The 21,866-nt window shown below is 37.5% G+C and overlaps 1 protein-coding gene across 4 annotated transcripts in view; it reads left to right on the top strand.

The window, feature by feature from the left end:
- Positions 1–21,866, top strand: part of OPHN1 (oligophrenin 1) — a 599,351-nt gene that overhangs the window by 562,005 nt on the left and 15,480 nt on the right. For all 4 annotated transcript variants that reach the window (XM_079910490.1, XM_079910489.1, XM_079910488.1 and 1 more), the window contains exon 21: positions 8,706–9,029. In XM_079910490.1, the coding sequence (XP_079766616.1) occupies positions 8,706–9,029 (324 nt within the window). The remainder of the gene's footprint in view (positions 1–8,705; positions 9,030–21,866) is intronic.

Here is a 21,866-nt window from a genome sequence, read left to right as displayed (position 1 = left end):
AAACCCCTTCATGAAATCTATGGAATCCAGATGAGAGTTCAGAGAACCTGGGTTGAGTACAGAAATAAGAAAAGGTACATTGCAGATGCTAGAAAGGACATTTTCATATTACCCATGTCACCCTTCCCCCAAGCTTACACAGTGTAGTTCAGGGAGAAATCCCCTCCACATGGAGGAAGGAAAGTGAGATGAGCACCCAACTTTACCTTGGACCCCAGCAACAGGCCCACCCCAGTAAACCCGAGCACCAACCCATCCCCCATTTTTCCAGACTCTAGGCCAGCCTCCACCAACCCAAGCTCCAGACCTGCCCCAGCACTAGGCCATTCTCTGCAGCCCCAGGCACCAGGCCTGCCCCTGAAGACCCAGAATCCAGACCCATTACATGCCAAGCTGGCCCCTGTGGCTCTAGTCTCCAGGACGTAACCATAGTTCAGCATACAGTCCAGCCTCCTGCAGATCCAGCCTCCAGGTCTGCCTCAATGCCAGGCTAGCCCCCTAGACCCAGGCTTCAAGCTCTCCCCTGTAGATCCAGGATGAAAACTTGCCCATCCGCTGACCCTGGCACCAGACCAGCCTACCCAAGGACTCCAGCAGCAAGCCCACTTCTGGAGCCTGCCAGGTGGCCTAACCAGAATCTCTGGTTGTGCTGCCTGACCAAAGGCTTTCCTTGCCAAAGCCAGGAAGATGTGCCTGTTTCTTCAAATAGGTAAACACCCACTCAAGGTCACAAGGATCAGGAATAATCAGGGAAACTTAACACCACCAAAGGAACAAAATAAAGAACAATGAACTCATCCTAATGAAATGGAGATCTATGAACTGTCTGAAAAGGAATTCCAAATAATCATCTTAAAGAAGCTCAGTGAGCTACAAGAGAACTCAGACAACTAAACAAAATCAGGAAAATAATACACGAGAAGTTCAAGAAAGTTATAGAAATCATAAAAAAAGAGAACCAAAAAGAAATTCTGGAGCTGAAGAACACAATGACTGCATTGAAAAACTCAGTAGAGAGCTTCAACATCAAACTCGAACAAGCAGAAGAAAGAATCAGTGCAGTCAGACAGGTCACTTAAAATTATCCAGTCAGAGGAACAAAAAGAAAAAAAGATTGTAAAAATGAAGAAAACCTAAGAGACCTATGGGACACCGTATACAAACCAATATACACATATGGAAGTCTCAGAAGGAGCACAGAAAGAGAAAGGGGCACAAAGATTATTTAAAGAAATAATGACAGAAAAATTCCTAAATCTGGAGAAGGAAATGAACATCTGGATCCATGAAGCCCAAAGAAACCCAAATAAGTTAAACCTAAAGAGGATTTAACCAAGACACATTGTTATAAAATTCTCAAAATTCCAAGACAAAGAGAATTTTGAATGCAGCAAGAAAAAAGCAAATCATCAAATAAAAGGAAACCCCCATAATACTGTAAGCAGATTTCCCAGCAGAAACCTTGCAGGCCAGGAGAGAATGGGTTGATATATTCAAAATACTGAAAGGAAAAAAACTGCCAACCAGGAATACTATACTGGGCAAAGCAGTCCTTCAGAAATGAAGGAGAGATAAAACGAAGGAGTTGACTACCACCAGACTTGGTTTAAAAGAAATGTTAAAACATATCATACTAAGTGAAGTAAGCCAGACAGTGAAAGACAAATATCATATGAAATTGCTTATATGTGGCATCTAACAAAAAAAGATACAAATGAATCTATATACAAAACTGAAATAGACACACAGACATAGAAAACAAACTTATGGTTACCAAAGGGGAAAGTGGGTGAGGGATAAATTAGGAGGTTAGAATTAGCACATATACACTACTATATATAAAATAGATAGCCAATAAGGACCTACTGTATAACACAGGGAAATATACTCAATATTTTTAATAACCTATAAGGGAAAAGAATCTGAAAAAGAGTGTATATATATATATATATATATATATATATATATATATATATATATATATATAAACTGAATCACTGTACTGTATATATAACTGAATCACTGTGCTGTACTCCTGAAAATAACAGGACGTTGTAAATCAACTGTACTTCAATTAAATAAATAAATAAGACATGCTAAAAGAGGGTATTCAAGTTGAAATAAATGGACAGTAACAACATGAAAACATATGAAAGTATAAAACAAATTGGTAAACATAATATAGCCTAATTCAGAATATTCTAATACTGTAATAGTGATGTGTAAACCACTTTTAATTCTAGTATGAAAGTGAAATTACAAAAGTATTAAAAATAACTATAGCTACAATAATTTGTTAATGGATACACAATCTAAAAAGTTATAAATTATGACATCAATAACATAAAATGTAGGGGTAGCAGTCGTTAAAATGTAGAGTTATTATATGTAGTCAATGTTACTTTGTTAGCTTTAAACAGACTGCTATAACTATGTTTTATGTAAACTTCATGATAAAAGACCCCAAAGCAATCTTGAGAAAGAAAAGCAAAATTGAAGACTTTATGATTTCAAAATATACTACAAAGCAATAGTAACCAAAAGAGTATAGTACTGGCATAAAAATAGACATATATACAAATGAAACAGAATAATGAGCCCTGAAAAAGTACACACATTTATGATCAATTGACCTTTGATAAAGGTGTCAAGAATACACAATGGGAAAGTATAGTCTTTTCAGTACATGGTGTTGGGAAAAATGGATATCCACATGCAGAGAAATTGGATCCTTATCTCACACAATGTACAAAGATCAACTCAAAATGGATTAAAGACATAAATGTAATACCCATAGCTGTAAAACTACAAGAAGAAAATGTGGGGGGAAAGCTACTTGGCATTGTCTGGTCTGGGCAGTGATTTTTTTGGATATGACCCCCAAAGTATAGGCAACAAAAGCAGAATGGACAAATGTGATTGCATCATGCTAAAGAGCTCCTGCACAGCAAGGGAAACAATCAAGAAAGTGAGGAGACAACCTACAGAATAGGAGAAGATATTTGCAAATCATATGTCTGATAAGGGGTTAATATTCCAAAATACATAAGGAACCCATACTACTCAATAATAAGAAAAGAGATAACCCAATTTTTAAAGGTCAAAGGACCTAAATAGACATTTCTCAGAACAAGACAAATAAATGTCCAACAGGTATATGGAAAGTTACTCAACATCACTGATCATCAGGGAAATGCAAATCAAAACTACAAGATATCATCTCACACCTATTATAGTTATTACAAAAAAATGACAAAAGATAACAAGTGTTGACAAGAATGTGGAGAAAAGGGAACCCTTGTACATTGTTGGTGGTAATGTAAATTAGTACAGCCATTATGGAAAGCTGTGTGTAGGTTTCTCAAAAAATTAAAAATAAACTACCATATAGAGTTGTCAACTGCCTGGCTGAGTGTTCAAGGCATACTCAAACATTGATACAGAGCCCCTTTGCAAACACTGGGAGTCATATTGGTTCTTAGTGTTTTAAGGCAATCTCTGTCTAATCATTAGCTGACCACAAAACTAACTAAGCCGTGTCTTTAGTGGCCACACTCAACAAAGAATACAGATTTAACATAAATGGGTGAAAAAAGTCAGTAAACTAACAATAATAACTAAAATAAACAGCAACAACAACAAACCTTGGGGAGAAGAGATAATCTGAATTTCAGAGTTGCTATATTACTTAAACTGTCCAGTTTTCAATAAAAAATTATGATATATCTAAAGAAACAAGAAAGCATGACCCATACACAGGAACAAAAACAAAAAGCAATCAAATAATTGCTACCACATAACCCAGCAACTCCACTCTTAAGTATGTACCCAAAAGAAATGAAAACACAGCTTCACAAAGACTTACATTTGAATATTTATAGCAGCTTTTTTCATATCAGCCAAAAACTGTGAGCAACCTAAATGTTCATCAACTGATGAATGAACAAACAAACTGTGGTATATGCATACAATGGAGTACTACTCAACAACACATAGGAATGAACTACTGATACATGTATCATCCCCATCCTCCAGGTATATCAGGTTCTTTCAGGACCTCAAGCATGCCCTCATAATCCAGGCCTTTGCACCTGCTATCCCCTTTGCTGGACACTCTCCCTTGGCACTTTCGCATGGCTGGGTCATTCTTATGCTTCAGGTCTCAAGATAAGTGCCACCTCCTCCAAAAGGCCCTCTTCAGCCACCAAAGTGGCTCTCCTTGGTTGTTTGCCTCTGTCCCTAGTTTGTTTCACTCATACCACTTATTAACAGTTCCTCATATTTTGTGATCTTGTTACTTCTTTTTTTTTTTTTTAAATTTATTTATTTATTTATCTTTGGCTGTGTTGGGTCCTCATTTCTGCGTGAGGGCTTTCTCCAGTTGTGGCAAGCGGGGGCCACTCTTCATCGCGGTGCGCGGGCCTCTCACTGTCGCGGCCTCTCTTCTTGTGGAGCACAGGCTCCAGACGCGCAGGCTCAGTAGTTGTGGCTCACGGGCCTAGTTGCTCCCCGGCATGTGGGATCTTCCCAGACCAGGGCTCGAACCTGTGTCCCCTGCATTGGCAGGCAGACTCTCAACCACTGCGCCACCAGGGAAGCCCTCTTGTTACTTCTTTTTGGTTGTCCACAGAACAAAAGTTACCAACTGTGTCAATGAAAAAATATAAACTACCATATGATCCAGTAATTCCACTTCTGGGAATATATCCAAAGGGAATGAAATTAGTATCTCGAAAAGATATCTGCACTCTCATGTTCATTGCAGCATTATTTACAATAGCTGCATATGGAAGTAGCAAAATGTTCATCAACAGATGAATGGATAAAGAAAATGTGAGAGATACATAGACACACACCCAGAAACACACACAGGTGCACACACACACACACAAAATGGAATATTATTCAGCCTTAGGTACAAAAGAAGGAAAACTTGTAATTTGTGACAACATGGATGAACCTGAAGGACCTTATGCTAAGTGAGATGAGATAAGGGCAGAGAGATAAATGCTGCATGATTTCACTTATATGTGGAATCTAAAAAAGTCAAACTCATAGAAGCATAACGTAGGATGGTGGCTGCCAGGGACTTAGGGGAGAGTGAAATGGGGAGGTGTTTGATCAAAGGGTACAAGGTTCAGTTATTCAGGATGAATATGTTCTGGAGATATGATACAGCATTGTGACTGTAGTTAATAATACTATATTGTATACTTGAAGTTTGTGAAAAGAGTAGATCTTAAATATTCTTACCACACACAAAATTTGAAACTATATGAGGTGATGGATATGTTAATTAGATTGATTGTGGTACTCATTTTACAATGTATTCATATATCAAAACATCACATTGTATACCTTAAATATATACAATGTTTATTTGTCAATTATATCCCGATAAAGCTGGGGAGAAAATCAGCTCACATGGATTAAGTACTATGCTAGGTGGAATTAAGACAGTCCCTGGCCTCAAGGAGTTTATAGGCTAAATGGAGATAGATAGATAGATAGATAGATAGATAGATACAGATAGATAAACAAATAAATGCCATTTAGTTGAATAATTGCTTAGTATGGATTCTGCACCCATTTTAAATGGGCCTCTCTCCTCACTAGTCTGTTGAGACCTTTTTTGTCAAGATTACCAACAATCTCCATGTGCCACTCCACTATTATCATACTCAGCCTGTGAGAAGCATTTCATTTTAGTTACTCTTCCTTCTTGAAACACTTATTCACTTGGCTTTCAGGACACCAAACTCTCCTTCTACCTCACTAGACATTCCATTTCAGTCTCCTCTTGGTTTTCCTTTTCTTCTCAATTTCTACATGTTGGAAGGTCCCAGAGTTTTATTTTGTTTTGTTCTGTTCTATTTTTCTCAGTCCACTTCTCTGTTTATATTTGTTTTCTGCGTGATCTCATTCAGTCTCATGGTTTTAAATATCTTTAAAATATGAGGATGATTTTCAAATTTATATATCAAGGAGTACTATCTCCCCTCTTCCCATCTCAAACTCCCTGTTCAACATCTCTCTTTAGATGACTCATGGACATTTCCAATTCAAAATGTACAAATACTCTTGATTTCCTATTCCTCCTCAATCTACTCTTACTCTGGTCTCCCTCATTTAAGTAATTGGCAGTACCAGTCACCCAATGGCTAAGGTCAAGAACTTTGGGATGATCCTTGATTACTCTCTTTTCCTTTTACCTTACACCTAATCCATCAGCAATTCCTTTTAGCTCTCCGTGCACATTGTATGTTGAACCTACTAATTCCTACTGTTACCTTCCTGGTAGAGCCACCATCATCTCTTACTTGGGTGGCTACAGGAGCTTCCAAACTGTTATCCTTGCTTTTCTTCTTGCCTGACTATAATTTGTTCTCCACAGCAGCCAGTAAGATGTGTATTCTTTTAAACATGTAAATCAGATCATATCATTCCCTCTGGTCCAAATTTCCAGTGACTTCTCTTCATTTTTAGAAGAAAATTTACATTTTATTCTGCATTATATGATCCTCACTTACCTTTCTGATCTCATTTCTGAACTTCACTGTCTCTCTGTACCCTTTGTTCTCTCTGCTCTAATCTCATTGGTTTTGCCATTCCTTATACATGTCAAACTTACCCAAGGTCCTTTATATTTGCTGTTCTCTTGGTTCTAAACATTCTTCCTCCAGAACTTTGCAAACTTTACTCCTTCATTCAGATCTCAGCTAAATGACGTCTCTTCATAGAGACCTTCTCTGAATACTCTATTTAAATAGGTCTTTCTCCTTCTCCATTACTCTCTATCCTTTTACACTGCTTTATTTTATTCCTATCACTTGCTACTTTGTTCACATGTTTATTATCTGTCTTTCCCATTAGAATGTCAGATCCACTTTTATCACCAGCCTCTAGAACAATTCCTATATATCCCATGTGTTCATTAAATACTTGTAGAATAAATGGCTGGGCGTATAGGGAATAATGAAGGGAAAGAGATCACCCAGTTTAAGGGATCACCTCCTTAGGAGGTGATCTGGCATTTAGGAGAAAGTAGAAGGGAACACTGAATGCCTACTCTGTTGTTCCATACTCCCATTTTAATTGGATAAACTCATTTATTTGTCTATTTACAATCTCCCCAAATACACACCAGAAAATATAATCTCTATGCCAGCAGAAATTTTTCACTCTGTATCCCTAGTGCCAGCATAGTATCTAGCATATCATAAATCCTCAATAAATGTGTGTAATAAATGAATGAACTGGGTGATAGTAGACCTGAGATATAATTTAACCTTGGCCACTAGCTTACTGAATAACTTGGGCTAGTCACTTCCTTATTCTGGGTCTTAATTTGCCCCTCTGTGTGAGGAGTTCTTTGTGCCAGAAGATCACCAATGGGATCACCCACTCTAGACAATTTTCTAACTTTTTTTTAAACTGAGATATAATTCATATGAAATAAAATTCACCCTTTTCAAGTGTAGGTCAGTGGTTTTTAGTATATTCACAAGCTTGTGCAAACATCTAATTCCAGAACAATCTTCTTCATGCTTTTTCTGCATCTATTGAGATGATCATATGGTTTTTCTCTTTCCATTTGTTAATATGGTGTATCACATTGATTGATTTGCATTTTTGAAGAATCCTTGCCACATGCCCAATCTTGTTTCATCTGTACCCCTATCAATTGCCCCAACTCAGACATCATGTCATTTCATCCATAAATGTTTCAGTATGTACCTGTAAAAGATAAGAACACTATTTTAACCAAAATCTCAATACCATCGTCATACATAAAAGAAAAGAACACTAAACAACATAGTAATTCCTTAAGATCACTGTCTAGTCAGTATTCAGATTCTCCTATTTTTACATTTTTTTTGAAAAAAACCAGGATCCAAATAAGACGCATATATTACAACTGGTTGACATATCTCTCAGGTCTCATTTAGCTGACCAGAACCTCTGTTCTTAACCACTACACTCTGATCTAGGTTTTCTATTACCAAGGAAGGTGATAATTTCCTTAGAGCAGGAGTTCTCAATCGGGGGTTCATTAACAGCTTCAGGGGGTTCCATGAATCTCTTAAAATTAGTTTTCAAAATTTTACATGTATTTGTGTAGGTTAATTTTTCTAGGGAGAATATCCTTGGCTCTCATTAGCGACTCAAAGCTTTAATTAAGAAACAGGGCAACTGAAAAGCATATACTATTGTCACAGGAAATTGTAAACCACAAAAGCTAAGGGAAAGCCATAAAGTGGTGAGTTGAGGATGTCTTTATGAGGATGGAGAAAGAAGTTAAATTCTGTTAAGTGTATTACCTTGAAATTTAAGAGATCTTTATAAATTACTTTTGAGAGAAATAGAAATAGGGATTAAATGGTACCTTATTTAAAAGTAATATAATGTACAATTGATTGGGGTCTCTTAAGTCCCTTTTTAACATATCCCTTTAAATAAAGTATCTTGGCATATTGTGGTTTTGCTGAATTGTGGTCATGAAAATAATACTCAGATCTTAAACTGAATTCCCTGTTTTATGAGACTTGTGACTCCACATGAACTGGAATGGGTAGAGACTGATTTTGTGGGATATCATTGATTTGTTCCATGACAATAGTTCCTTTGAATATGTGTATAACTTTGCAATATTATATATACAAAGGTTATCATTAATGTTTCCTCTTTGCACCATCTTTTCCTAGATGAAATCCAACACAGAACACCGAATGGTACTATCATCAGCAGTATAGAACCAACCAAGATGCCACAACACCCCAAAATGCCTATGCAGAGAAGTGGGGAAGCAGATCATGGGAGGAAATCCCCAAGCAGGCCTGTTTCAGATGGCAAGTTGGAGTCCTGCCTCGAGGTGGATGTGGGGAAGTTGGTATCTAGGCTGCAGGATGGAGGGACCAAGGCCATACCAAAGGCCACCAATGGACCTGTGCCAGGTCATGGGCCCACTAAGACCTCCTCTTTCCATGTAAAGAGACCAGCTCCTCGGCCCCTGGCTCACCACAAGGAAGGTAAGTGCTTGGGAATCCCACAGGGAAGAGAAATTACCTCAACTATTTTTTTTATATTTCCCTAGAAATTGTTCACTTTAATAATTTCATTAAAATAACATAGAATTATGCATAGGATCTTACCAATTAAAAATATTCTCCATTGAATGGATTTTATAATCTCTTACTTAGGTTTCTTTTTTTTTTTTTTATCCCACCACCACCCCGCCACTCGCTTTCCCCCCTTGGTGTCCATACGTTTGTTCTCTACATCTGTGTCTCAACTTCTGCCTTGCAAACTGGATCATCTGTACCATTTTTCTAGATTCCACATATATGCGTTAATGTACGATATTTGTTTTTCTCTTTCTGACTTACTTCACTCTGTATGACACTCTCTAGGTCCATCCACGTCTCTACAAATGACCCAATTTCATCCCTATTTATGGTTGAGTAATATTCCATTGTATATATGGACCAAATCTTCTTTATCTATTCGTCAGTCAGTAGGCATTTAGGTTGCTTCCATGACCTGGCTATTGTAAACAGTGATGCAATGAACATTGGGGTGCATGTGTATTTCTGAATTATGGTTTTCTCTGGGTATATGCCCAGTAGTGGGATTGCTGGGTCATATGGTAGTTCTACTTTTAGTTTTTAAACAAACCTCCATACTGTTCTCCATAGTGGCTGTACCAATTTACTTTCCCACCAACAGTGCAAGAGGGTTCCCTTTTCTCCACACCCTCTCCAGCATTTGTTGTTTGTAGATTTTTTGATGATGCCCATTCTAACCAGTGAGACGTGATGCCTCATTGTAGTTTTGATTTGCATTTCTCTAATAATTAGTGATGTTGAGCAGCTTTTCATGTGCCTCTTGGTCATCTGTATGTCTTCTTTGGAGAAATGTCTATTTAGGTCTTCTGCCTGTTTTTTGATTGGGTTGTTTTTTTTTTAATACTGAGCTGCAGGAGCTGTTTACATGTTTTGGAGATTAATCCTTTGTTTGTTGATTCATTTGCAAATATTTTCTTCCATTCTGAGGATTGTCTTTTCGTCTTGTTTATGGCTTCCTTTGCTGTGCAAAAGCTTTTAAGTTTCATTAGGTCCCATTTCTTTATTTTTGCTTTTATGTCCATTACTCTAGGAGGTGGGTCAAAAAAGAAATTGCTGTGATGTATGTCAAAGAGTTCTTTACATAGTTCTTCCTATGTTTTCCTCTAAGAGTCTTACAGTGTCCAGTTTTACATTAAGGTATTTAATCCATTTTATTTTTCTGTATGGTGTTAGGAAGTTTTCTAATTCATTCTTTTACATTTAGCTGTCCAGTTTTCCCAGTACCACTTTACTGAAGAGACTACCTTTTCTCCATTGTATATCCTTGCCTCTTTTGTCATAGATTAGTTGACTATAAGTGCATGGGTTTATCTCTGGGCTTTCTATCCTGTTCCTTTTATCTATATTTCTGCTTTCATGCCAATACCATATTGTCTTGATTACCGTAGCTTTGTAGTATAGTCTGAGGTCAGTCTCATTCCTCCAGCTCCATTTTTTTCCCCTAAATATTGCTTTGGTTATTCGGGGTTTTTTGTGTCTCCATACAAATTTTAAAAATTTTTGTTCTAGTTCTGTAAAAAATACCATTGGTAGTTTGATAGGGATTGCATTGAATCTGTAGATTGCTTTGTGTAGTATAGTCACTTTCATAATATTGATTCTTCCAATCCAAGAACATGGTATATCTCTCCATCTGTTTGTGTCATCTTTGATTCCTTTCATCAATGTCTTATAGTTTTCTGAGTACAGGTCTTTTACCTCCTTAGGCAAGTTTATTCCTAAGTATTTTATTATTTTTGTTGCAATGGTGAATGGGAGTGTTTCCTTAATTTCTCTCTCTGATGTTTCATTATTAGTGTATAGGAATGCAAGAGATTTCTTTCCCTTAATTTTGTATCCTGCAACTTTACCAAATTTACTGATGAGCTCTAGTAGTTTTCTGGTGGCATCTTTAGATTATCTATGTATATTACCATGTCATCTGCAAACAGTGACAGTTTTACTTCTTCTTTTCCAATTTGTATTCCTTTTATTTCTTTTTCTTCTCTGATTGCCATGGCTATGACTTCCAAAGCTATGTTGAATAATAGGGGCAAGAGTAAACATCCTTGTATTGTTCCTGACCTTAGCAGAAATGCTTTCAGTTTTTCACCATTGAGAATGGTGTTTGCTGTGGGTTTGTCGTACATGGCTTTATTATGCTGAGGTAGGTTCCCTCTATGCCCACTCTCTGGTGAGTATTTTATCATAAATAGGTGTTGAATATTGTCAAAAGTTCTTTCAGTATCTATTGGGATGATCATATGGTTTTTATTCTTCAATTTAGTAATGTGGTGTTTCACATTGATTTATTTGCATATATTGAAGAATCCTTGCATCCCTGGGATAAATCCCACTTGATCATGGTGTATGATCCTTTTAATGTGTTACTGGATTCTGTTTACTAGTATTTTGTGAAGCATTTTGGCATCTATCTTCATCAGTAATATAGGTCTGTAATTTTCTTTTTTTGTAGCATCTTTGGTTTTGGTATCAGGGTGATGGTGGCCTCGTAGAATGAGTTTGGGTGTGTTCCTTCCTCTGCAAATTTTTGGAAGAATTTGAAAAGGATGTGTATTAGCTCTTCTCTAAATGTTTGATAGAATTCACCTGTGAAGCCATCTGGTCCTTAACTTTTGTGTGTTGGAAGATTTTAAATCAGTTTCAATTTCATTACTTGTGTTTTATCTGTTCATAGTTTCTATTTATTCTTGGTTCAGACTTGGAAGGTTATACTTTCTAAGAATTGGTCCATTTCTTCCAGGTTGTCCATTTTATTGGCATACAGTTGCTTGTAGTAGTCTCTCTTATGATGCTTTGTATTTCTATGGTGTCCGTTCTAACTTCTCCTGTTTCATTTCTAAGTTTATTGATTTGAGTCCTCTCCCTCTTTTTCTTGATGAGTCTGGCTAAAGGTTAATCAATTTTGTTTATCTTCTCAAAGAACCAGCTTTTAGTTTTATTGATCTTTGTTATTGTTTTCTTTGTTTCTATTTCATATATTTCTGCTCTGATATTTATCATTTCTTTCCTTCTACTATCTTTGGTTCTTTTTTGTTCTTCTTGCTCTAGTTACTTTAGGTGTAAGGTTAGATTGTTTATTTGAGAGTTTTCTTGTTTCTTGAGGTAGGATTGTATTGCTATAAACTTCCCTCTTAGAACTGCTTTTGCTGCATCCGTATGTTTTGGATCATCGTGTTTTTATTGTCATTTGTCTCTAGGTATTTTTTGATTTCCTCTTTGATTTCTCCAGTGATCTCTTGGATATTTAGTAATGTATTGTTTAGCTTCCATGTGTGTGGGGTTTTTTTACGTCTTTTCCCCCTGTAATTTATTTCTAATCTCATAGCCTTGTGGTCGGAAAAGATGCTTGATAAGATTTCAATTTTCTTAAATTTACCAAGGCTTGATTTGTGACCAAAGATGTGATCTATCCTGGAGAATGTTCCATGTGCACTTGAGAAGAAAGTGTAATCTGCTGTTTTCAGATGGAATGTCCTATAAATATCAGTTATATCTATCTGGTCTATTTTGCCGTTTAAAGCTTGTGTTTCCTTATTAATTTTCTGTCTGGTTGATCTGTCCATTGGTGTAAGTGAGGTGTTAAATTCCCCCACTAGTATTGTGTTACTGTTGATTTCCTCTTTTATAGCTGTTAGCATTTGCCTTATGTATTGACGTCCTGCTATATTGGGTGTGTATATATTTATAATTGTTATCTCTTCTTCTTGGACTGATCCCCTGATCATTATGTAGTGTCCTTCCATGTCTCTTGTAACATTCTTTATTTTAGTCTATTTTTTTCTGATATGAGTATTGGTACTCCAGCTTTCTTTTGATTTCCATTTTCATGGAATATCTTTTTCCATCCCCTCACTTTCAGTCTGTATGTGTCCCTAGGTCTGATGTGGGTCTCTTGTAGACAGCATATATATGGGTCTTGTTTTTGTATCCATTCAGTGAGCCTGTGTCTTTTGGTTGGAGCATTTAATCCATTCATATTTAAGGTAATTATTGATATGTATGTTCCTGTGACCATTTTCTTAATTGTTTTGTGTTTGTTTTTGTAGGTTCTTTTCTTCTTTTGTGTTTCCCACTTAGAGAAGTTCCTTTAGCGTTTGTTGTAGAGCTGGTTTGGTGTGCTAAATTCTCTTAGCTTTTGCTTTTCTTTAAAGCTTTTGATTTCTCTGTCAAATCTGAATGGGATCCTTGCCAGGTAGAATATTCTTGATTGTAGGTTCTCCCCTTTCATCACTTTAAGTATATCATGCCACTTACTCCTGGCTTGTAGAGTTTCTGTTAAGAAATCAGCTGTTAACCTTATGCAAGTTCCCTTGCATGTTATTTGTCATTTTTCCCTTGTTGCTTTTAATAATTTTTCTTTGTCTTTATTTTTTGTCAATTTGATTACTGTGTGTCTTGGGGTGTTTCTCCTTGGGTTTATCCTGTATGGGACTCTCTGCACTTCCTGGACTTGGGTAACTATTTCTTTTCCCATGTTAGGGAAGTTTCCAACTATAATCTCTTCAAATATTTTCTTGGTTCCTTTCACTGCTTCTTCTCCTTCTGGCACCCCTGTAATGCAAATGTTGTTGTGTTTACGGTTGTACCAGAGGTCTCTTAAGTTTTCTTCATTTCTTTTCATTCTTTTTTCTTTATTATGTTTTCTATGTATAAAATAATATCATCTGCAAATAGTGACAGTTTTACTTCTTCCTTTCAATATAGATGCATTTTATTTCTTCTTATTGCCTAATTGCTCTGGCTAGGACTTCCAATTCTATGTTTAATAAGAGTGGTGAGAGTGGGCACCCTTGTCTTGTTCCTGATCTTAGAGGGATAGCTTTCAGTTTTTCACCATTGAGTATGATGTTGCCTGTGAATTTGTAATATATGGCCTTTATTATGTTGAGGTACTTCCTTCTATACCCATTTTATTGAGAATTTTTATCATATGTGGATATTGAATCTTGTCAAATGCTTTTTCTACATCTATTGAGATGATACATTTTTTAGTTTTCATTTTGTTAATGTGTGGTGTATACATTGATTGATTTGTACATATTGAACCATCCTTGCATCCCTGGAGTAAATCTCACTTGATCACAATGTATGATCCTTTTAATGTATTGTATTGGATGTGCTAATATTTTGTTGAGGATTTTTTCATCCATGTTCATCAGAGATATTGGCCTGTAACTCTGTGTGTGTGTGTGTGTGTGTGTGTGTGTGTGTGTGTGTGTGTTGTCCTTGTCTGGTTTTGGTATCAGGGTAATGTTGGCCTTGTGAAATCAGTTAGGAAGTTTTTCCTCCTCTTTAAGTTTTTAGAAAAGTTTGAGAAGGATAGGTATTAAATCTTCTTTGAATGTTTGGTAGAATTCACCTGCAAAGCCGTGTCGTCCTGGACTTTTGTTTGGTAGAGGTTTTTGTTTACTGTTTTAACTTCTTTGTTAGTGATCGGTCTATTCAGATTTTCTTTCTTCATGACTTAGTCTTGGAAGGTTGGGATTCAAGAATTTGTCCATTTCTTCTAGGTTGGCTGATTTGTTGGCATATAGCTATTCATAACTTTTTTTTTATAATTATTTGTATTTCTGTGGTATCTGTTATTATGTCTGTTCTTTCATTTCTGATTTTACTTATCAGAGACTTTTCTCTTTTTTCTTAGTGTCTAGCTAAAGGTTTGTTAATTTTGTTTATCTTTTCAAAGAAACAGCTCTTAGCTTCATTGATCTTTTGTATTGTCTTTTTGGTCTCTATTTCATTTATTTCCACTCTGATCTTTATTATTTCCTTTCTTGTACTGACTTTGAGCTTCATTTTTTCCTTTTTTTTCTAGTTCATTTAGGTGTAAGGTTAGATTGTTTCTTTCAGATTTGTTTCTTGTTTCTTGAGGTAGGCCTGTGTTGCTATAAACTTCCCTCTTAGTACCACTTTTGTTGCATTCCATAAATTTAAGTATGTCGTATTTTCATTTTCATTTGTCTTCAGGTAATTTTCAATTTCTCCTTTGATTTCTTTGTTGTCCCAATAGTTTTTCAGTAGTATGTTGTTCATTCTCCACGTATTTGTAATTCTTGTAGATTCTTGTAGTTGATTACTAGTTTCATTCCATTGTGATTGGAAAAGTTGCCTGATATTATTTCAATCTTCTTAAATTTATTGAGACTTGTTTTGTGTCCCAACATATGGTCTATCCTTGAGAATGTTCCATGTGCACTTGAGGAGAATATGTACTTTGCTACTTTTGGGTGGAATGCTCTATACAAATCTATCAAATCCATCTGGTCTAATGTTTCATTTAAGACTGCTATTTCCTTGTTGACTTTCTGTATGGATGATCTATCCATTGATGTAAGTTGAGTGTTAAAGTCCCCTACTATTATTGTGTTGCTATCAATTTCTTCCTTTAAGTCTGTTAATAATTGCCTTATATATTTTGGTGCTTCTACATTAGGTGCATTATATTTACCATTTATTAAGTATCTGCTATGTTCCTGGCACTGTACTAGGTACTAGCATAATATTTCTTATTCTCACAAACTTATTGTGGAAAATATATATTTTTTCTACTAGAAAACTGAGGCTCCCAAAGGTGTTAATTGCCAAAGGTTCATAGTGAGTAACTGGCAGATCTGGGATCTAAGTCTTAGCAAGTCTGGCAGGCATCAAAGTCTGTGTTCTTTCCAGTAAGGCAGAACTATCACTTTACCTTCCTATAAGAAGCTTTGAACCTGTGAACTATTGTTTTCTCATTCTTACTTTCCAGTATAGTAGAAATAGGGACAAGAGGGCACAACTGCAGCAAAACTATGGGCTTTTTAAGTTACAAATTACAAATTCAAAATGTGGCTGACTTCTGCAAATTTAATTGGCTACTAGATGGGGAGACTCATGTTGGGAGGTTGTGACTAATCTAGAGGGGACTAGGGGGAATATAATTCTATGAAAAAAGAGACTTTGATATCACAAAGGCTTAGATCCACATCCTGACTCTTTTATTTTCTAGCTAGATAGCCTTTTAAAAATGTGCCTTATGTTTTATATCATGTCCTGTTCCAAAAAATATTTAAGGCATTTCACAATATAGAAAAATATAAGAACTTAAAAAATAGTAAGAATAATTGCTGTGTAACTGGCCCCTTTCTAGGTGTTGAAGACATAAGAGTGAATAAGACATACAGGGTCCCTACTGTCTTTAAGCTTTTATAAGGACTTAGCAAACCTAAGCCTTAATTTGTTGAAAAAAAGTCAAAGAAAAATATGACATGACACGAAAATTATATGAAATTCAATTTTCCATGTCCGTAAACAGAAACATGCTCCTTCGTTTACATATTGTCTGGAGCTGCTTTCATCATGTGGGTTGTTGCATGTAACAACCTCAATATGGGTTGATGGCATTGTCTCAGAGCACAATTCAGTAAAAGCTATTCTATGGGGCTCTGATAAGATTTCTACTAAGTAACTGACTATGAATTCTCTAGCTTGACACTGATGCATCTGTATGATTACAGTTAAGTTATTTAACCTCTTTGTACCTTGGTTTCCTTATCTGTAAATGGGAGAAACAGTTCATCCCTCAGAATTATTGCTAAGGTTAAAAGGAATAACAAATAAAGTATCTGCTATATAATCAATATGCAGAATATGTTATTAATTCCTTCCCCTTTTCCTCCTCTTCATAAGATTTGCCTCTTCTCGGAAGTAACAAGTTAAGCCAGACTTCTATGTACACAACTGCTTCAATTTATAAGTCATATGTTGACCTTCACATCAATCTGGTGCATAACTGGATAACTCAACTTATATTCATCACAGTAAAGTTTGTCTTGCCTGTCGCCAAGCCTTGGGGTCAGTCAGATCTTATCAGCTCAGCCCACACAGTAACTTAGCCCTCCCTATCAGTTCCGCTTTCACCATCTTCTGCTGCAAAGTTAAATCCCAACGACATTCCACTCTTCCCCTTCCTCCTTAGTCCTGCCTCAGGCTGCTGGCGGCAGCTGCTCTGATCTAAGGGTTTCAGCTAATGCGAGTACTCATTTGACTGTCCAGTATCAGCCAGACTATCTAAATCTGGGCCACAGCACTCCCTGGCTTTGCTTTCTGCCTTAAATCAGTTAGCAACAGGCCAGTGTGATGCAGGTTTTCTCAAAGACCCATGCCTCCAGCCTTGGCTACAGGAAGTAGAACTGAGGTAGTACTCCTGCCCTTGGTGAAGAATTAGCCAAACCTCTGGTGTAGTTGCCTCTTGGAACTTTCCCTACTCCCACCTCCTCACATCTTATTCCCTCCCTTCCTCCCCATTTTGGCTGTCACTCCAGTGACAGATATTGGGCATCAGAACAAATATCAACTAAACAAAAACTGCAAACAACTCTGACCCCAAGCTATAACTAATAGTTGTTAGCCACAGGTTCTAGCCCACAGCCTGAAATGGCAATGTCAGAGGGAGAGAGCTGTCACCTTAGCTGACCCACTCTGCATCTTGTTGTTGTCACTTCAATTCAGCTCCTTCTTCAGAGCTTTGCCTGCCATCCTGAGGGTCAATGCATAGGTCTCTTTGCTTTAGTGATACAACTGTGCCACTGTCCTATCCACCATCTTCACTCCTTGCATTGATCCAACATTTGAATAGACTGGATGTGCTCCACATATTTTCTTAGTAATTAAAGATAGCAAAAACAAGGTGCATGTTAAATTGCTTTGTTCCATGACACTCAACTTGATAATGTAACCAATATTGTTTGCTGATGTAATTTTGTCAAGGGTCCTTTTCTGTTCCACACATGGAACTGGACACGTCTCTTCATCTATTGCATCTAATCATTCTGATAGGCCTTTGAGATAGGTTTTATTTTCCCAATTTCACAGATGGAGAAACTGAGGCTCAGAGAAGTGAAACAGCTTGCCCAGAGTCACCCACATTGTAAGATGTGGAGATGGGGATTGAACCTTGGCTCCCTGGGTATCACATTCTTATTTCTTAAGTGGCTTCAGCTACCTTCCCCTTTCTGTTTTCTAAGAAGCATTCACTTTTGGAGGAACAAAATTATACAAGCCAAATTTCCTGCCTTCCTTTGATGTTGCTGCCTCTTACCAGGCCTGGCTTTGGAAAGGGCATTTTTGTAGCTTCTACAAAGGGACTTAGGACTTTCCTTTGGGGAACGGAGAGGAAGGACATCTACTTACATGTATTTGTTCATTTATTCAGGCACAGTGCTGTGCAATTAGAAAGACAAAGATGAATGGCCATGTTCCCTGCCCTCCAAAGGTTCATGGCGAGGCTGGCATGTAAGCAACCAGTCCCAGTCCAGTGTCATCCATGTTCTAGTGGGAGTTAGAATACATTCCAGTAGGAGCATGGGGTAAAGAGCCCTTCACTGTGCCAGAGGTTCTGAGATAAAAATGGAGAATACATCCACACTGAGACCCTATGACATATGGGCTTAGGAGCCTCTGTCTTGACTGGAGAGAGAAGACTGCATTCTGGTAGCATGCTTTTGGGCTTGGGGAAAGGGTGCTTGTAAGGCCCTGCTCAGCCACAGGGCCATCAATTCTCCACTGGGGTGACTAATGCTATGAGTAGCATTTGCATCTGCTCTAAAAGTATTAGGCACAGACTTGCTCTTGCAGTAATGAGCTTTATGGCCATTATCCACATTTTCTTGTTTGGACTCATTATGCTTTTAATAATGTACTGTGTTTAGTTTTCATTCTCTGGCTTTCCTGGAGCCTAACTCCAAGTTGATTCACAGGGGTCAGAGGCTTTAAGGTGATCATGGGGGAATGTCGTAGAAAGAGATAGATGATTCTAGAAGTTTGAGGGAATCTACAAGTTAAAACAGCCTCCCTTTACTCTGTGCTCTCGGGTAAGGTGTAGATGGATGTAAAAAAAGGTGGAAGAAATTGGCTTAAGTTTGAATATTGATGTTCATCAAGTCCTAATAAATCTATAAATGCTAAAATTCTTTAGTTATGGTCATTTGATAGAGAATGGGGAGGGAGGGAATAGGTTGGGCTGGAGAGGGAGGTCCAAAGAGTCAAGTTGTGGACCGAAGTTAAAAATAAATTAAAAGGAAGTACAATTTGGTAAAAATACCGATAAGCTCAAAAGGCTTAGTGGAGTCTCAGATATGACTTAGGCTCCAGAGTCACTGAGATGTGAGTTTGAATCCTGGCTCTGCTTCATCCCAGTTGTGGGACCTTGGGCAAGTCACAACCTCTCTGAGCCTTAGTTTTCTAATTTGTAAAATGAAGATATTTGTGACTATAGGATTGCTGTAATGATGAAATGAGATACCAATGTACTTGGCACATAATGAGTACTAAGTAAAAGGTAGCAGTTGTTTTGCTTTTACAGGAGGCTAATTACTAACTACACAATCTTAATTAGGTGAACTTCACTTCTCTGAGCCAGTTTTCTCAACTGTAAGTGGGGACAATGCCTATATTGCAGGTAAGGTTTTTGTGGGGATTAAGTAAGATTAGGTATACAAAACATCTGGTAATATAAAAGAAGTTCAAAAAATGATAGTGGTAGTGGTTGGGTAACAACCTCTCAGGAAATGGCAGGCATGGAAGATGGTAGATATTTACTCTTCTATATTCTAGAGCCTATGAGAAGCCTCAAGCTTCAAATGTAGGTGTCATAAAAGAGCTCAGAACTACTCTTTCCACCCTCAACCTATCTCTGACAATTCCAAACACTCAGAAATAGGAGGACTGTTGATAAGGGGAAGGGGCAAGGAAGGATTCTTAGCCATCCCTCAAAGTCCAGCTAAAGTCCTATTACCTCCATGAAGCCTTTTGACAATTCTGCCCCAGGGAACTCTCCCTTACCTCACTTCTTTTGGCACCCAAGTTTGACCCTTTAATTGTGGATGCTGAGTTACTGTATTCATGCTTATTTCCCATGAGTATGACTTCATTTTCCAACTCAGTTTTAAGCCCCTAGATGGCAAAGTCAATGTCAAATCATTTGTCTGCATATGTTGTGAGAGCATAAGGCCAGGCACAAAAGCCCTCAAGGAACACTCAGTCTATTGAACACCTTTCAATTTAGATTTTAGAATAGCCCTGAAATTTGGGTATATCATGTTTGTGTTTGTCACAGATGGCACAAATGGGGACTTCAAAAGGGAAAGCTTTTTCCATTGTCCTTCTAATGGACTGAACTGTGTTTTTCTTTTCTCAATGAGTATTTATTGAATACCAGTTACATGCAAAGCAATTTACTTGGGCCCCTGGTGAATACAGAGAGGAATCCCACTTAGATCTAGCTCTCAGGTTGCTCCATTTTAATAGGGGAGATAGAGCCACCAAAACAAAGAGCCCTGATTCAAAGTACAAGGTGGTTGGTGCTGTAAGAGTAAGAGAAAGGAACTTGGAACATATTAGGCTTCTAAGAGATGTGGCACTTAAGCTGAATCTTAATAGATGATGCAAATTTGGGCATATTAGAAGGGATAAAGGGCATCTAGGAAAGAAATGATTAATTGTAGGATGTGTACGTGGAACAAGAAATAATACTGTTTCTGTGGACTATGGGATATGTAAAGAGGAAGGGTGGAAAGTTAGACCAGAAACATCAATTGAGGCCAGGTGGAAGAAGGTAGTGAATTCCAGGTTAAAAAATGTTTGAGTTTATTCTGCAGGCAACAGGGAGCTGTGAAATCTAAATCTAGTATCTATCTATCTTTCTATCTGGAGATTTTTTTCAAGCTGGTTAGGTACATGATCAGAACTGACTTCTAGAGTATTCCACTGTAGCATATAAAAGTCAGCGGGGAGAGATATAGGCCTATAGACATATCATGGACCTACTGATCTGGAAAATAGTCCAAGTTCACATTGTACAGGTAGGGAAGTGATCTGCTCAAGCTCACACAGCAAGTTAGTTTTAGTATTAAGACTGGAATCTAGGTCTTTTGACTCCCAGTTATTATTACTCTTCCATCCCTGCCTCCTCAGTTTGACACAGTGGCTATACTGTCGCAAATTAGAGGCAGGAGAGAACAACACTGGGGTCTTTCAAACAAGAAAGCCCATTGCTACTACTTCAAAGTTTGACTTAAAATGAATCATCAATTTGCAGCACCCAATAAAGAGCCTAGGAGGATGCAAGGCTGATGACATTTGTTTTCTGAGGCCTTGGGTTGATGTCTATTTGGATGTGGCTGCAACTGGGAAATGAATGGGTTTCATATTTCAGGGGGAGTCATCTGGTTCTCTCACCAAAGGAAACAGTAGCCTTAGGGTGGATACAGCTTCAGGGAGAAATGTTTTCTGGCTCTGACTGTAGCATATGCTTCCTATCCAATACCTCCTCCAGTGACCAGTAGAAATGGAACAGCATTGTCAGCTGTTATAATCTGATCTGCAGTGAGCAAGCAGCATCATGTGGCCTAGTGGTTCTCAACTCTGGCTATACATAGCATCACCTGGGGAGCTTTTAAAAATACCCATACCAAGGTGCTACCCCAATCAATTAAGCTAGGCTCTCTGGGGATGGGTCCCCAGTACTGTATAATTTCAGTGTTCCCAATGTATAGCCAAGGTTGAAAATCACTGGTACTTCTGACCACTTGGGCTTTGGAAAGCAGATGGACCTGAGTCTATTGTCAATTAACTATGGGGTTATACTTCTCATCTCTGTGTTTCTGTTTCCTCAACTATAGAACAGGCATAATGCTTCTTGTCTTTCAGGGTTAGGGCCAATGTTAAATGAGAATATATGCATAAAGTACTGAGTATATTATC

The sequence above is a fragment of the Stenella coeruleoalba genome, assembly GCF_951394435.1.
Source record: "Stenella coeruleoalba genome assembly, chromosome: X".
Lineage (NCBI taxonomy): Eukaryota > Metazoa > Chordata > Mammalia > Artiodactyla > Delphinidae > Stenella > Stenella coeruleoalba.
Note: the sequence above shows the minus strand (reverse complement) of the source record. Positions and strands in the feature narration are given on the sequence as shown.